Source organism: Mesoplodon densirostris, chromosome 2 (assembly GCF_025265405.1).
Source record: "Mesoplodon densirostris isolate mMesDen1 chromosome 2, mMesDen1 primary haplotype, whole genome shotgun sequence".
Taxonomy (NCBI): Eukaryota; Metazoa; Chordata; class Mammalia; order Artiodactyla; family Ziphiidae; genus Mesoplodon; species Mesoplodon densirostris.
In genome coordinates this window covers 191,919,260-191,936,386 of record NC_082662.1, presented here as the reverse complement: position 1 = coordinate 191,936,386, position 17,127 = coordinate 191,919,260, and the positions used below count along the sequence as shown (strand labels likewise).

The 17,127-nt window shown below is 63.7% G+C and overlaps 1 protein-coding gene across 1 annotated transcript; it reads left to right on the top strand.

The window, feature by feature from the left end:
• Window positions 1-2,580: 2,580 nt before the first annotated feature.
• On the top strand, window positions 2,581-15,446 carry LAD1 (ladinin 1). The gene is made up of 11 exons (XM_060079017.1): window positions 2,581-2,618; window positions 9,390-9,527; window positions 10,620-11,430; window positions 11,680-11,784; window positions 12,548-12,591; window positions 13,713-13,785; window positions 13,873-14,010; window positions 14,287-14,373; window positions 14,612-14,691; window positions 14,775-14,893; window positions 15,115-15,446. Exons 1-11 carry the CDS (start codon window positions 2,581-2,583, stop codon window positions 15,444-15,446), a joined length of 1,965 nt encoding a protein of 654 aa, XP_059935000.1.
• Window positions 15,447-17,127: the final 1,681 nt, after the last annotated feature.

The following is a 17,127-nucleotide window of genomic DNA, read 5'->3' as shown; positions in this document are numbered from 1 at the left end:
TTTTCATCACAGCCTGTCTTGAACATGGCTTGGATGTAAGGACGCTTAGGAGTACATGTGTGTACCTATGCTTATGCACACGTGTGTGTACGCATGATTAGGAGCACATGTGGATTAGGAGAACATGTGGACGTGCACCAGCATGTGCGTGCCTCCACTGCCAAGCTGGGACTGTCTTGGGGTCAGGATCCGAGTCCCCACCATCTTTGTGTCATTGAAAGCCAGCGCTGTTTGCTGATTGTAGCAGGTAGAATTATGTTCCCGCGCAAAAAAATGGTCAGTCCCTAAGCCCTGGTAGCTGTGAATGTGACCTCACTGGGAAATCGGGTCTTTGCAGATGTGATCAAGTTTAAATGTGGTCATATTGGATCAGGGTGGGCTGTAATGCAAGGACTGATGTCTTGATAGAAGAGGGAACTTTGGACGCGGGCACAGAGACACCGGGACGGCTCCCTGGGACTCTGAAGAAGGCAGACATGGAGTCACGTGGCGGCAGGCCCAGGGTGGCCAGCCACCAGCAGCAGGACGACAAACGCAAAGAAAGGTCCTGCCCTAGAGCCTCTGGAGGGAGCATGGCTCTGCTGATGCACTTCTAGCCTTCAGAACTGTGGGAAAATAAATATCTGTTGTTTTTAAGCCACCTAGTTGGTGACACTTTGTCACCACAGCCCTGACATAGCACCAAGCACAGTGCCTGGGACACAGGAAGGGTCTAGTGAATACACAATGCCTGCCCTCAAGGAACTTTTGGGGCACTAACATGCCCATAATTCACTTTTCCTTACTTCTGGAGCTGTCTACACACCAATCTTCCGTGTCTTTGGGTTTTTGTGTCCATAGACAGGGTGCTGGAGTTTGGGCTTTTAGAGACACCGCTTACTCTCTGCTGGTTTCATGAAGTGTCCCTGGAAAGGCCAGGCTTCAAGTGACTGGGATCGTTTGTCCTTCTCTGTTGAGATGTTACCACTGACAGACCACGGGAAGGACATTCTCTAGGTCCCCAGGGGTCAGCAGGCTCCCCAGGAAGTGTTGGGCCCCAAATCCCAGCATCCAGGGACCTGGGTTATTACCAGCCAGGCGTCTTTCTCTTTCCCTGGAAGAGCCAATGGCCCAGGGCCTGCCTTGGCCTCTGCAGGAGTCTTGTCAGCCCTCCCACTGCTCACCCCAGGATCACCAGCACGCAACCACGGACTCGTGTGATCCCCACAACCTGGAAGGAAGCTGGGCAAAGTATCATTCTTCCCACTACACACATGAGGAAACAGATTTGCCCCACGTCACATGTTTCATACACGTCAGAGCCCAAAGCCCCGTCTCCAGGCTCCCAGTCCAGCTCTCATTCCTTGAACCTCACTCCTCACCTCCTTTGGCCAAGAAGGAAGGCTCCCTGGAGGAGGGGGCATTTGGGGACAGAGATGCCTTAGCAGGCTAGCTGTGTGTGTGTGTCCCAGCTTCTGCTTAGAGGCTGGCTTGCCCTTTACTGGGAGATCTCAGAGCTGGAGGGTATTGTAGAGACCAGCAGCTCGGGATCAGTGCCACAGGGAGGCCAGGCTGGTCAGCGAGACCCAGCAGGGCAGACGCTGTCAGTTCCACCTCCCTCTTCTCCTGCTGGTGCCTAGGGCTGCACCAGTTCTGATGCGTCGGGAAGATAAGACTCCGAGACTTGGGGACTGACCATCCCTGGTCTCCCTGAGGCCGGCTCCCGGGCGGGCGGCGCGTGGCACCCGGCAGCCGGATGCGCACTTAAAGGGAGCCAGGTGGTGCCTCACTTGCTCCAAACTCCAGTGCTAGTTCCCTGTCCACTGCTCCCTTCCGGGGAAAGCCGAGCTTCCCCCGCCTGGTTCCACACCCAGCCCCTCCAGCCCAAAGTCCAGACCAGCCTGCGAGGAGACCGCCTCCGACGTCTTGGCTTTTTCAGAGCCGGAGGCACTCCAGGGTGCGCAGAATGGAACCCAGGCTCTCCTTTCGGGAGGGGTGGGCTTTGCTCCGGGCGTGCCTGCAGTTTTGCGCGCGGCACAGAGGAAGCGCGCCCCGCGCTCTCCCGGGGTCTCGGTGCGGCGGGCCGGAGCGCAGAGCCGGGAGGGCTCTCCAGACCCCAGACGCGCGCCGGCTCCCACCTGCCCGCCCGCCTCCCGTCTGGGATTCTCGGGGCCGACCCGGTTGGCGGGCGGAGAGCGGGCCCGTCCCCGGGCCCCGGCCCCGGTCCGCGGCACTTGCTGGAGGGAGCGGCCGGGAGGGCTGGTCAGACAGGTCCGGAGCAGGAAGTCCCGTCCCCGCCCCGCCCCGCCCCGCCCCGCGCGGCCCGGGCTCTCGTCCACCCGGCCGTCCGTTCGTGCATCGGTGCGGCGGCCCGTCCAGGGCGCGCGGCCGGGCGGCTGGGGCGGGGACCGGGGCGGCTCCTTCTGCGACGCGCCTACCCACAGGCCAATCCGGGGCAGCAGGCGGCCCGCGGCTGCGCGGGACGCAGGCCTGGGGGATAAGAGGCCAGGTGAGCCTACCTGCGCCGGCGGCGGGCGGGTTGTTCGCGGGGAGGCGCCGAGCGGACACGACGCACGCGGCGGGCGCTCGGGCTCCGGCGGCATGTCAGTCAGCAGGAAGAACTGGGCCGCGCTGTCCAGGTGAGCCCGGGGGCCGGGCCGCTCCTGGGGGCCACAGAGCCGGGGCCACACCTGAAAGCTCGCAGGTGTTCCGCCTGCCCCACCGCCTCCTTCCTCCGCTTGGGGGCTGAGGCACAAGCAGGGTGCCTGGGGTGGGCCGTCGGCCCCTAGAGGCCGGTTCGGGGCACTGGGGAGGCGTTCCGGAGTTACGGTCCAGCCTCATTTCCCAAGAAGCCCCCCTGACGGCCCGCGTTTCTCTGTAGAGAGTTTGAGGGGCCCCGCCCGGGGAGGAGGGTGGGGCGCCGTGCCAGGAGCGGGACAGCACCACCGTGGAGCGCTGGTGAATAGCACGGGGTGGGGGGGACACAGATCCCCTCCCACTGGTGAGGCGCGGGTTCCGAGTGTGGCGTTTTGGGCTGGGGTCTGGGCTGGGTGACCTCACGATAGCTTATGCCCCCCTCTGGGCTTCAGCCTTTATTTGTGAGCTTGTCCTTCCCAGGGCCTGGGCACTGGGTGTCTTATCCCTGCCTGCGGGACATCCTGTCAGGATCAGAGAAGCCTGGGGGCGTGTCCAGAAGGCAGCCCCCTCATGTGGTTGGTGACCCCTGAACTCCTTGGGGCCACCCTGCACCTCCCCCAGAGGTGCTTCCATGAGCATCTTCACCTGCAAACCCCCCCCCCCCCCCCACTGCCCCCTCAGGAGACTGAGGCCCACGTAGTAGATGGAGCGGAGCCCGGAAGGTTCTAGCGGGTAGAAGCTGACCCCTCTCAGGTGGGCGTGTGGGTGGAAGCCCAGGCTGCCTTTACAGGCATGGAGCAGCCCCTCCCAGGCCTTCCCCAGCAAGGCCTCTGGCTCTCCCCACCCCCTTCCCAAGGGCTCCAGAGCTTCTCCAGGGCCGGGGGCCTCCCAGACCCTCAGATCTCACTGCTCTGAAGCACTGTTGCCCGGTCACCCCGCTGCAGAGGGGCCCGCGGGGTCTAGAGAGGGGAAGGATACGCCCCAAGAAACGAGGAGCTCTGTGCCCTGGACAGGGCCCCGGCCGCCTCAGAGGCTGGACACACCCAGGGAGGGTCTGTACTGAGGGTGGAGCTGGGGGTCAAGGTCTCGGACTCTGTGTGTGGGTCACGGTGCCGGTGTTGACGTGGGAGCGTCTCTGCTTCCAGGCGGGGCCTGTCTGTGTTGGGGTGTGTAGTGCGGACACGTCTGGGTGGATGGTAGGTTCTGACGTTGCCGAGTTTGGACCTTGGGAGTCCAAGTCCATTCGGATGTCCGTTGAAGACCACAGTGCAGGGCGTTGGGTTAAAAACACAAAGCAGGGCTTCCCTGGTGGCGCAGTGGTTGAGAGTCCGCCTGCCGATGCAGGGGACATGGGTTCGCGCCCCGGTCCGGGAGGATCCCACATGCTGCAGAGCAGCTGGGCCCGTGAGCCATGGCCGCTGAGCCTGCGCGTCCGGAGCCTGTGCTCCGCAGTGGGAGAGGCCACAACAGTGAGAGGCCCGCGTACCGCAAAAAAAAAAAGAAAACAAAACACAAAACCCACAAAGCGGACATGGCTGAGTCAGGAGCCCCCCGTCTGCTGGGATGTGTGTGACTTTGTGTCTGAGACATGCCCGGATGTGTGTCAGGGTGTGTGCCAGGTGGCCGTGGGGCGCTGGAACTTTTAAAGTGCGAGCAGGGTCTGGTCTTAGCTGGTCCCCTGCTCAGATGGCCCCAGTCTCCCGTGGCTGCAGGGGGGGCCGGGGGGTGGCGATCGCCAGGCAGCGGGAAGCCCCGGGGACCAGCCCCGGCCCCATCCCCTGGCCCTCCCCAGCCCTGTGGGCAGGCACAGCTGTGACCAACGCTCACCCCATGAGGCAGCTGGAGCCGAGGACCCTCCCGCCCTGCTCCCTGGCGAACAAGCCTCAGCTGGCAGGAGGGAAGGGCTGTGAGTCACTGTCAACGGAGCCTCCCGGGCCCTCCTGGGGTCGGGTTTGGGGGGGCGCGAGGAGCGTGGCCCCAGACAGGGCCCAGGTGGGCAGCTGAGGGCCAGCCTGCCGCCCGTCCTTGGCGAGTAGAAATTCAGACGCTCTAGCCCCGGGGCGGGGCAGTGGTGAGCTGCCTGGCCGGGTGCCCTGGTCAGCAGCCTTGCCGTCTCCTCACTGGGCTGGCCTGGTGAGGGTGAGGCGGGGCGGGCTCGTCCGCGGGGGCCGAGGGGTGGGTCTGGGCAGTGGGGGGGGCGTTAATCATCTCCCTGCCTGGGTCTTGAGCTGCGCTGCCACCTCCCGAGCTGCTCGGTTCTCCCTGACACCTCTCCCTAGACCAGCAGGGCTAGAAGGGACCTCATGGACCACCCAGTGTGGCCCCTCGTCGCGTGGAAGCCCTCAGGGGCTGCAGACTGGCCCAAGGTCACGCGGCTAATCAGAGCTGCGTCTCTCAGCCCGGTGCCAGGCCTGAGCTCCCTTTTCTCCTTCCAAGTTCTGCAAATCCTAGCTCCTTGAGCCACAGAATGCTCTGGGGCAGGCTTCACACCCTTCCCCTGCTGTAACCAGGGCAGCTGAACCTTGGTCTGTCATATAATGGGCTCCTGTGTGCGATTCAACTGGGGAAAGCAGGGTTCTCCTGGTAAAGCTGCCAGCACTTAACACCCCTGCACTCAGCTGCTGCTGAGTGGGAGGATAGACCTCAGGGAGAGTGGCCCTTGGGAGGGAGCAGAACCAGCTGTGGCCTGAGCAGCAGGGCAGAGGTCCTGCAGAAGTCGTTAAGGGAAAAAGAGGTCCCTTGCCCTAAGAATGGAGCTGGTGAGGTCAGGAGTAGGGTGGCTAGCAGTCCTCCCTGGAGGCAAAGAGAAGGATGTGTGTCCCCAGAGGAGGGCCAGGAGGTGGAGGAAAGGGCTGTTGAGAGGGGGCGGCCGCCCAGGGCTGCGGCATCAGCTGGTGACAGTGGCTGGGACTCCCTGGGGCGCGGGACCTACACGGTCCACCCTGGCCTGGCCCTGGCGCCCGAGAGGGCGACGTGTTGGCTGCTGGGTTTCCCCAAACCTGCTTCCCCAGGCTGCGCCACGAGCTCAGGCCTGCGCTGGGCTGGAGGGTCCCACACCTTCCGAGGCCCTCCCGAGCCCCTTCCTCCCCCTGCCTCTGCACTGCTGGGCTCCCGAGAAGGGGGCAGGGCATCCTTCCTGGCCTGTAGCCTTGTGCTTAAGAGGCTGGCCTGTGTTGGAAGCTTGGCTTCTTCTTTTACAAGCTGACCTGTCCTGGGACCGTTATTGACCTCCACGAGCCTCAGAGTCCTCACCTGCAGAATGGAGGTGACCCCCCCCACCCCATCCCTCAGGTTGCCGGGGGCCTCTTGTCAGAGGTATCTGGGAGCCGCTGGGAGCAGCACCCAGTGTTGTGTAAGCACATGTCAGAGCCCTCACTTCTGCCTTTATTTATTGATTCGTTAGTCACCGTAGTCAACAAATACTTGTGCGCTCCTGAATGAAGGCCCTTAGTTGCTGTTTGTTTATTCCTGGGCCTCCTGCGGAGCCGCCCAGAAGCCTGGCCTTCCCCCCTCCCGCCCTCTCCTCCCCATTTTCTCCTCTTTAGAGGAGGAGCTGTTTGCTTGGTGGAGATAACGTTTCTCCTGGGGTGGGGGTGAGGGGTGACCACGTCACCTGGGTGAGCGGTGGGGTCTTGGGGCAAAGCTGGGGGTCACTCGAGGCCCCGAGACCCTCAGGGCGAGGACCCGCCTGGGGTGAGTCACTTCCCGAGACCAGGCTCTGACAGATCACACACCGACTTGTCCCAGGTCCCACAGACAAACCGGTGGCTCCCCTGAGGGCTGAGCGGCCTGTGTGGGAACGGGCTTGCTCAGGCCCAAGGAATCCCGGGGGCTCCAGCCCAGACGCGCCTATCGGGGGAGGAGCCCCCGCTCGGTGGGCCGGTCTCCCTCGGGGTGGGGGTGGGGTCCCTCAGCTTTGCAGGGCACAGCTGACCCCAAACTGTGCACTCAGTTAGGTGGGTCCAGAGGAAAGCGAGCTGAAGTGGGCCTTTCTCATCTGGACCCGGGCAGCAAGGAAGGGGTGGGGCATTGGGGCCTGGCCGGAAGGAGCCATGGGTTCCCGTGGAGTGAGTGGATGAATGATCACGGAGGCCCCGGGAATCTGGTTTAAACCCCGCGGTCAAGGCCGTGGGTCCTAGGTTGGAGCCCTGCCCCATCCCCACGCAGGTGGAGTACAGACCTGAGAAGCGGGAGGAACTGAGGTTTTCACCCAGAGCTACCCTGACCCCAGACTTGGGCGGTTCTGGAAGGCTGCCTGGGGCAGTGGGCAGATTGCCGTTGGGGGGTGCCTAGGATTTGCTCCCCCTTTGCGCTCTTGCTTATCAAGGCAGAGATCTGGTGAACCGCCCCCCCCCCCCCCCAGGGAGGAGGAGCGCCCTGCCCTCTGAAGTCGACACTTGCACTTGGTTCCACATTTGGTGGCGCTTGTGCGTTCCGGGTGGTGCCGTGGTGGACGCGCCCCGTCCTGCGGTCTTTTCTCTCCCTGCAGGGCAACTCCTCCACACTTTCTTTTCAAACCTTTCATACCCTCTCCTCTCTGCCTCATTTGCCCATCTTTGAAAAGAAAACAGGACTTAAGATCTGTGTGTTTATTGTATGTAACCGACACCTCAATTAAGGCAGCCGTCTTTGCATCCACGTCCTTCTCCAGGTACTGTGTCATCTTGGTGGCTTTTCTTCTCGTTAAACCTTCTCAGCAGAGTTGCCGGCCGTCACCAGCTCCTCTTTCTCGGGTCCCCTTCTCCCCTTACTTGTCCAGTCGGGCTCTTTCTAAGGGTCCGGAAGCCTCTGTGCTCAACACTGCCTCCTGGTGGTCTTGCCCTTCCAGCGGTGTGGACAGGGCTGGCTGCTCTCCAGGTCAACTCCTCCCGGGTTTCCTCCTTGGCTCCCTCCTCTCCCACTGCCGCAGACATCTCACCAAACCCCTTCCTCCCTGATGGTCCCCATCCTTCTAAGAGCAGCGCCAGGAACTGCTCAGGCCAGAAAATCTAGTTTGCCTTGTTTTTTCTCCTTTCCTCGCCCCTCATCCCCATCCAGCCCATCAGCAAACCCAGTTGGCTCTGTCTTCAAAACGTGTCCCGCATCCATCCCTTTTCCCATCTCACTGTCACCACCCCAGGTCACGTCACTGTAGCTGGCGCCCTGGCAAGGGCCCCCCACCCCCACCCCCGGCCCAGTCCCTCTCCTCCGCCTCCTGCAGTCCTGTCACCATACAGCAGCCGGAGAGGTTTAAAATAGTGACCGTAATAAGTCTTACCACGTCCCCCTTGGTGTGAAACTATCCAGTGTCTTCCCGCACCCTGGAATAAACCCACGCTCTCCCGCGTCCCCGGGCCTCCTGCCCTGGCTCCCGTCCCCTGAGCACGGCCCTCCGGCCGAGGCCTGTGATGTGCTGCCCCCTCCCCCTGCCCCAGCCCCTCTGGTCCTCGGGGCCCTCTTCCCTCCAGGCGCCTTGTCTTGTCCTCAGTCTCTTCCTGACGTTTTGTTCACGTGAGGGCTCCTTGCTCCCTGTCTGACTCCCCGACCTGGCACGCGCCCCAAAGGGCAGAACCCCGTCGGGCTCCTTCCCAGTCCCCGGAACCTGCCTGCCTGTAGACTGAGCTCAAAACATGTGAGTTCCGTGACGATCAGATCAGCAGATGTGATGCTGGACTTGGAAAAAAGGATCAGGGCCGTCGTGTGGGGGCTCCTCTTCCTCTTAGGGGGGAAAACGGAGGCAAGGAAGGTACCTGCCCGCGGGCAGGAGGACCAAGCGGAGGCCCTTCTGACCTGGGCCCCAGACCAGCACTGGGGGGCTACTCCCAGTCCTCACGGCCTAAGCTTCTCCTGCGGCTCTGGGTGAAGCATCCCCTCCCTCCCTCTGACCTCCAGGCTTGCTCGTCCCTCCCCTCTGCCTGGACCTCGGGTTTCTCCCGGCCCTGGCCTGACCCCTTCCTGAGATTCAGCCCACGTTCAGGCTCTGCTGGGGCCTCTGCTGATGCACCAGCCCCAGTAACCTTTCCCTCCCTGTGCAGAGCTGGGGGGCTACTGGTGGACACACTTGTCTTTCTCAGTATTTGGCAGGTGTCTCCCAGGCAGGGGCGCTGCCCCAGTCTGTGAAGCCGCAGTTTCCGACGGGGCGCTGGCCCAGCACAGTTCCTCGGGGATATTTGCTCTTTGGTTGGGATGGAGGGTGGGGATGGGTCGGGGCGGGGGGGTGGGGGGATAGGTGGATAAGGATTACGGGTGGGCAGGGCGGTGGAGGTGATGGGGGAGGGCTGTTTGCAGGGACAGGAGGTTGGATGGCTGCGTGATTGAAGGCGGGGGTGGGTGGCCCTGTGATGCAGGAACCAAAAGCAGGGTGTGGCCCCTGCCCCCGGCACCTGAGAGCTGGTTCTCGGAAGCCGAAGAGGCTGCCGGGGCTCCTGGGAGGTGAAAGGAGTGCTGCCGGGCCCTCCCCGGCTGTAACCGGTCTCAGTGGGGAGTCTCCCCCTCTGGAGAGCCGAGAAGTCCCACAGGGAGCTGTGTAGCTGAGGACGTTTCTCTGCAGTTGTCCACTGAGGGATTTCATCTAATTCCCCGGACCAGAGAGAGAGGGCAGCTTGTCAGGTTCACCCACCTCCTTCAGGCAGAGCTGCGCCTGCCCTCCCACGTCCCTGGGCGCCCCGGAGCATGGGCCCCCATCCCACTCGAGGGTCCAGGGTGGAGTCTAGCCCAGCGTCCCCCTGGGGGTGTCGCCGTGCAGGCTGGGGTGGCGGGCCGTGTGGGCTGCACTGACCCCTGTCCCCCACCAGCCTGGCCAGGCAGTGGACCCTGGAGGATGACGAGGAACAGGAACGGGAACGGCGGCGGCGACACCGGAACCTGAGCTCCACCACGGACGACGAGGTGGCCCAGCCTGCCCAGGATGGAGCCCCGGCAGCCCCAGAGAGGTGCGGGGTGGGGAGGCGGTGCTCCGGTCCCGGCTGACGGGCGGACCGGCTGCCCCTGCCTGGAGAACCAGGCTGGACTTCGTGGGTCCCACACTCGTCAGGACAGCCAGTGGGACCAGTGTTCATGAGACACGCAGCCTTTGCTGGACGTTTTGTGAGCGTAACTCAGTCCTTCCAGGCTCCCGAGAGGGAGGGTCCTAACCCGTCTCACAGGTAGAGAAGCTGGTCGGAGAGCGCACGGGTTGTCCCCCTGGAGAGCGGGGGCCACGGGTGTCGTCCACGTCTGTCAGGCCCTGTTCAAGCAGGCTGCCTCCCTCTAACCCGAACCCTCCGTGGTCCGCCTCTGACCGCAGGAGCGCGGGGGCTGGTCTGGCCACCAGATCTGAGGGTCGAGAGGGGAAGGCGGAGGAGGGCCGTGTTCACCGGGTGCTCCTGTCTGTCAGGACAGCGCCTGCTCCTGCCATGAGTCTCCTCTCGCCTCCGAAGAAGCCCAGTTTGCAGCCTGGGAAACAGGCTCAGACAGTGAACTATCCTGCCCCAAGTCGCACGGCGAGCAGGTGGTGGGGACGGAAGAGTCTCCTTTGCTGGGGGCTGAGGGCCTCTCATGTTGCCCTTGTTCCCCTGGGTCCCCCAGAGGAGGGACCACAAAGTGTGCATCCTGAGCTGCACCCACGTGGCTGACGGGGCCGGGAGCAACGTCAGAGGCCCGCCCATTAGCTGTGTGGCCTGTGCCAGCTCCCTGACTGTCTCTGGTCCTGATCTAAGCCATAAGGGGCGGGGCCTGGCACAGATGAGGTGTTTGTTGATTGGGGCTGAGCATGGAATGGTCACACCTTTCAGGGGTTTATGCATTTCTTTTAAAAGCGTCATGTGCTTTGTTCAAAGGATACCTTAGAAGCCCGATGCGTAAAGCAGATAAAAGGGATCCTGATTTAAGCGATGGTGGTTGGGGGGGGGCACGGCCTTCCTTCCTCGCCCCTCCCACGTGGCCCCAGAGGCATCTTCACTGGGTCGGAGGGCACCCCAGGGTCTCTCCCACCTCTGCCGGCCTCTGACCCTGTCTCCCGCCCCATCTCCCATCTTTCGACTCAGACTGCCGAGCGTGGAGGAAATGGAGGTCTCCCCCCGACCACCCCTAGACCCCAGAGGTGAGGACGAGGACGGGCGGGCCGTCCTCAGGGCACGGCAGGAGCGGAGGCAGAAGCCGCGGGAGGCGGAGGTCGCGCGGGCCCCCGTCCGGGAGCAGCTGGTCGCAGAGGAGGAGGACGGCGTGGGCACCGGGCAGGCCAGGCAGCTGCCCCTGGCGCCCGAGGAGGAGCTGGGGTTGCTGCCTTGCCGGAGCCCGAGCCGGGAGCAGCGGAGCTCCTGGGTCCGGGAGGAGGAGAGCTTGGTGGGCAGGGAGCCGGGATGCAGCAGGAAGGGGGGCTCAGAGAAGCCCTCTGCGCCAGAGAAGACATTAGCGCCTGCAAAGAGCCTGGACGCCAAGGAAATCTCCGCCTCCGGGAAGACCCCCAGCCCTGAGAAAGTGTCTGTGTCCCAGAAGATCGCAGTGTTGGAGAAAAGAACCATCTTGGGAAAGAGGTTGGTTCTGGAAAAAACAAGTGTCTTGGAGAAGCTGCCGTCCCCAGGGAAGACGTCGGACTCAGAAAAGAGACTGACGTCTGAGAAAGCAGCAGTCTTTGAGAAGACCCCGGCCCCTGAGAGGCGGCTGGCCCCAGCGAGGGCGGCGGCCCCAGGGCAGCCCCAGGCCCAGGAGCAGCCAGCCTCTGCGCGGAGCCCGTCCACCCCTAAGGGGCAGGGGAGGGCCGGCCCCGAGCAGGAGCCCCCGTCCTCGGCGGGGCTGCGGGAGCTGGGGGCAGAGCGTCCGGCTGTGACTTGCCACCTCCCACCCATCACTCTCCAGGTTGGCGGTGCCCCTGCCCACCCTTCTAGTCCTGTCCCCCTGCCTCTAGGCCGGCCTTGGCTGTTTCTTCCTCTCTCCCTACCTGCTCCACCACGGTCAGGGTAGCGGACCTGGGAGGAGGCACGGGGCTGTCTTGCTACCTGCTTCCCCCTGCGGCTCCTGGGATGAGCCAGGCCAGTGGTGCCCCCGTGGCAGCTCGGGCTCGGGGTACCCTGGCCTTCCGTGTGATATTCCCCCTGCTCCATCCAGATGAAAACCCCTAGCGAGGAGGACGAGGCGGACACACCCTCGCCCACCCAGGCCACCTACAGCAGCTCCCTGAAGCGCGCCAGCCCCAGGACCATCTCCTTTCGGGTGAGGCCTGGGTCCCTTTGTCTCCCATCCGCTGGAGGGCATGCCGAGGAAAGCAGCCCCCGTTACGGCCCAGGGCCCTGGCTTAGACACCAGGGACGTTGTACGCAGACACAGGGCTTTTGGATGCCCGAGGGTGGCCAAGAGCAGATGGGGTTGGATCAAGTGAAGCACCGGTTAATGGCTGGAGGCGGGTGTGGACGAGACCCAGCAGCCCCAGGTGGTGGGCACAGCTAGCGTGCAGGAGGGCGGCGCAGGCGGACTGTGGGGAGAGCCTCTCCTCCAGGAGGGAGGTGGGTGGGAGCTGTCCCGGTGCCCGCCACCCTGCCTTGCCCCAGGAGTACAAATCACGTGGACCGGGGCTGGTCCTCTCGCTTTATGCCAGAATTTACTCCTGGTTCCTCTGTTTACTGGGTCACTCACTCACTTTTTGACTGACCGCGCGCTGTGCCAGGCCCTGGGGAGAGGCAGGAGACCTGCTGCCGGCCGGTGCCTGTCCCTGCCCTACAGGGCTTGGGGCGGTGGGGAAGCAAGCGGGAAGCGGGTGGTTGCAGCTGCCCCAAGAAGGCCTGGGGGCGACAAGGAGGGGCTGCTGACCCGGCCTGGTGGGTGGGGCCGCGTCCCAGACCCTTTAATGGGGGTTGGATTGGGGGTTGAGCGGAGGTGGGTGGGAGGCCCCAGGAGGGGGATGTGTTCTGAAGCTGAACCCTCCCTTTGAGGAGGCCGCGGCTGACCCCACTCACGGGCACCTTCCTTCTCGTTTCAGATGAGCCTCCGGAGAGACCACTCAGAGGCAGCCTTAACCCGCAGGTCAGGGGCCCAGAGGCTGTGTCCTCTCCCGTCTGCTCCATCCTGCTTGTGCTGCAGGGTTAGCGGGAGGGACTGAGGCCCGAGATGTGGCACAAGGGGAGGGATGGGGGTGCTGCTTGGAGGAGGCGGGGCTTGGGTGGGGCTGTCCTGAGGCGCAGGGGTGCGGAGGGAGACTGACCAGTGCAGGAAGGGGACACAGCCGCTTCAGCAGGCAGGGTGCGGGCGCCCGGGACTCTGCAAGCTTGATGAGTGCTTCCACCTCCCCCCGACCCCCGCCTCCGCCTCCGCCCACAGTGTCTGTGCAAGCAGCTGGAAGACTGTGTGTTTTTTTTTTAAAAAAAATAACCAACAACAAATGGGGTCTGAAGAGCAGCTGTGCTCATGCGTTGGGAATTTCATGCTCATGCATTGCATCCGTCTGCCCCCAGCCTATCTCTAGGGCAGCAGTGCTGGGCGAGGCCTGGGGGTGGGGATGGGCGCTGGGGTACAAGGCGGATGAGACACGCTGCTGCCCTCGAGCGGCTCACATCAGACATGAAACGTGCAAGAGCCCCACAGCACGGAGGTGCCGGGATGGGCATGGGAACTGAGGGCTGGAGCCCCTCATGGCTGCGGGAGCTCGGCCCTCGAGAGCTGGGGGCTCGGTCCCAGAGCGATTGGCATCTGAAAGGACTTGAACTAGAGGGAGATTTCCAAGCAGAAGGAAGCTTTGGATTGAGGGGACAGCATGAGGAAAGGCGTGGAGTGTGACACGCACGGTGTCCGGTTGGCGGGCTCCTCAGCGTGGGGAGAAAGGGGTCGGGGGGACACTGGTGTCAGGAGGGCAGGCACGGCCAGGTCGTGAGTCTTGTACGCTCGTCCGGTGGCCTGAGGACAGGATGGGGTCGGTCGGGGGTGGGGCGACCTGGTGGCTGATGTCCTGCTGAATGGACTGTTTCTAGGGAGGACCGGGGAGCCCCCGGAGTCTGTAGATCGTCACCTTGGCCAAGTCATCATGGTCTCACTCGGTGACTGAGGCCACATTCTCTTTGCCGAAGCGCTGGGGGTGTGGGCGCAGGCCTGGTCTCCCTGGGGGCGGGGGTCTCACCTGGCTTGTCTTGCCCTGTCTTCCCGTCCCGCAGCACCAGCATGAGGCTCCCGGCCAGCTCCTCCACACTGGGCCAGAAGCTGGAGAGATACCACACAGCTGTACAGGTGGGCGAGGCCGGGAACCTGCCTTGCGTGGTGGGCGTGGTCGGCGCCCACCCGCAAGGGTCAGCGGCCTGTGCTCTCCGCTCTCAGAGATCAGGGTCAGTCAGGTCTCCGGGCCCCTCCCGCGCTGAGTTCTTGGTGGCTCCCGTGGACGTCGCCAGCAAGCGCCACCTCTTTGAGAAGGAGCTGGTGGGTCAGGGCCGAGAAGGACCAGCCTCCAGCCGGAGGGTGAGTGGCTCAGGCCGACGACGCTGGGTGTCTGCAAAACCCGGCCCCTGGCCTGGACAGTGCCAGACAGCTCTGTGTCTTAGTGCGTCAGTTTGGGAGAACCTGCCGCTGACTTGAGTTCCCTGCCACTCCTGCTCGCGAGCCCCCGTGCCCCTGGCTGTGCGCACAGCCCCAGTGAGGGGGTGCGGGCCCAGCGCCCTGGGCTGGATGGGTGTGGGCAAGGCACAGGCCTCTGGAGACGCCCACCCGACCCCGAGACGGAAGCTCTCTTTTCAGGAGGACTTCCGGCTCTCAGGGGTTGTGACATCGAGGCTCAACCTGTGGATCAGCAGGACCCAGGAGTCAGGAGACGGGGACCCGCAGGTACCCCGGCCCTCCTGAGGTCTCACCACGGGCCCTTTCATGGCAGAATGACCTGTCAGAGGAGGGGCAGCCGCAAAAGTAGTGGAGATATTCTGGGCGTGGGAACGGCGTTGGATAAGCCTGCGGGCCAGAAGGCAGAGAGGAGGGTCTGGGGTCCTCCCTCGGGAGGGGCAGGGGTCTGGGGACCCCGGTGCCGTAAGCCTGAGCCTCTGGTCTCCGCCCTGATGCCTGCAACCAGGAGGTGCAGAAAGAGTCGGCAGCCGCCAGGAGGATCCAGTGGAGGAAGAAAGCAGACCCCTCCCTGGATGCCGAGGTGAGGTGGGGGGGCTGCCCTGCGGAGACGCCACACGCCCAGCGCCACGCACACCGACTGGCCTGTGTTTGCATAGCCCCGTTCTCAGGCTGGGCTGTCCCAACCTGGGGAACGCTGGCTGCACCCTCCGCTGGCTTCGCTTCCCCACAGCTGTGCAAGCCCCTACCCCCCTCAACCAGCAGATCTGGGGCCTCTGGCCCAGTGTGGGTGCGGGGCTTGGGGAAAGGGGTGCCTTCCTGTCCAGCCCTAGGAACCCGTCTTGTGCTAATAGCCCTTTGCCCCGTAGGTGTGAGAAGCCTTGTCTCGTCACCCCGCTCCCTTTCTGCCCTGGACCTGGGACCAGGAACGTCGGGGGCACTCAGCCAGCTCCTTCCCTGCCCAGCCTCTGGGGCAGGTGCGCCTGGCCCCTTGTCCTGCTGTGGGCACAGTGGATCTTGGGCTCCAGCGCCAGCCTGGGCACAGCACGACTCTCGTCCGCACCTCAGGCCTCAGCGTCCCGTCCAGAGATGGCTCTTCCTCCCAGTCCCTTCCAGGGTCAGGGGCGCCGTCCTGCAAGAAACCCCGGGTCCCTGCCTGGTCCGAGCCCAGCAGGTGTCTCCGTGTACCTCTCAGAGGCCTGTGCACCCGCTTCGGCCAGGCTGGAAGCATCGCACTGTCTTCCTTGGCCCCGTCCCCTGCTTTGTTCCCCCTCACATCCCCACCTGCTGCTCTGGCCAAGCCATCCTGTGCTCCCCTCCCCCTGTTCTCAGGAAAGAGCTGATAAACTCATTCACTCTCAGGTGTAAGTGACTGATACTACTTTAAAAGCGCTTCCTCCCTGGAGGCTTTGCTGTTAATGGGGACCGTCTGCAGCGTGCGGGGAGGGCTGTTTTGGCTGCGGGCGTGCAGCGGGGAGGCGTTTTCCTCATCACGTGTCCTCATGTTTCCGGGGGTTGCTACCCAGTTGTCTAGCATGGTGACCTGAGGGGGGGCAGAACTGCCACAAACAGTGCCAGGCCTGCTGTTGCATCCCAACACACACGGTCCCCAAATCCGGTCCTCCGTTCCTCTAACCTCATGGCTCCTGTGGGCTTGGCGGACACTGGGCCAGCTGAGAACCTAGGACAAAGCAAACTCAGAAAGTCTGGTGCCTGTCAAAGCCCTTTGTGCTGTAGTGATAGAGGTGGACGTGTGTGCACAAGCGTACGTGCGTGTGTGTGTGTGTGTGTGTACGTACACACACGCGTGCGCATATGTATTTTCTTTTAATCGTTAGAACTAAATTAGAACTCTGTTCCCAAGTGCCCCGGAGCCAGCTGCGGGAACACGGGCGCAGAGCCCACGCCCCTCTACCCCCGGCCCAGGCCCACCTGGGAAACCCCAGGACTCCTCAGAGCACAGCTGGAAGGGTCACCAGGCCCCCGGGCCTGTGGGGCAGACACGGCCAGCCTTGTCCAGCCTCTGTGATTCTGAGTGAGGCTCCTGTCTTGCATCCTGGGGTCCAGGGCACAGGAGGCCCTCGGGGCCCCGTCCGTGACCCCAGGCTGGCCCGTCTCTCGCTGTGGGCTTCCTGGGGCCGGCCCTGTGCCTGCCCGGAGCCGGGGAGCAGCAGGACCTGGAGGGCCTGCCCGCGACGCCTGCACCTGCCACCGACTGGAGTTCTAGGATGAAGCCAGGGGTGGGGCAAACGCTGCCCGGAGACGCGGGCCCTGCCAGGCGGGCCCTGCCGGGAGCTCGGGGTTCAGATGAGGGACCTGCAGGGTTTTGAATGCTCCCGTTCTAAACTTGGGAAAGTCCCAGCAGGTGAATTTGTCCAGCACAACTGTCGTCTAACCCTCCCTCCAGCGTGGAGACCCGAGAACGGGCCGAGGGGCTGCGCTTGGTCCTGGGGATCTGGGTGTCCGGTAGCTGTTGCCCTCGGGGGTGGAGCCCTTGGTGCCCGCAGCCGCGCACTGGGGTGCCCATCAAGGCTGACTGCTGGGCAGGGTGTGGGGGACAGCACCCCACGACTCCTGCCCCCTTGCACTCGTGCATCCCACACACGAGGGCCCTGCACGCACCCTTATCGGGGGATGGTCTGTGAACCGGGAGATGGATGCACGCCCAGGATGACTTCAGCTGGTGACAGTGTGAAGACAGAGCGTGCAGCCTGGGGGTGACTGGGTGACAAGGTGGGGGGAGGCCCCTCCCTCCGGGGACAGAACTGGTCCCCACCCTCCCACCCACACTCCGAGCCCTGCCTGCCTGCCTTCCTGCCCGGAGACCCGGGACCTCACAAGCAGCCTCTCCTCCTGTGGGTCCTCAAATGTGCAAGCTCCATACCAGCATCTGCTTCTTCCAGTAAAATTCTGGCCAAGCACCATCTGTTTTCTCTTCCTTCCCCTCTACCGTTAGCACGAGGGGGTGACGTTACATCTGTTTGCAGGGACGGGGCGTCCACGGCAGGTCGGGTGTGGTGGCTG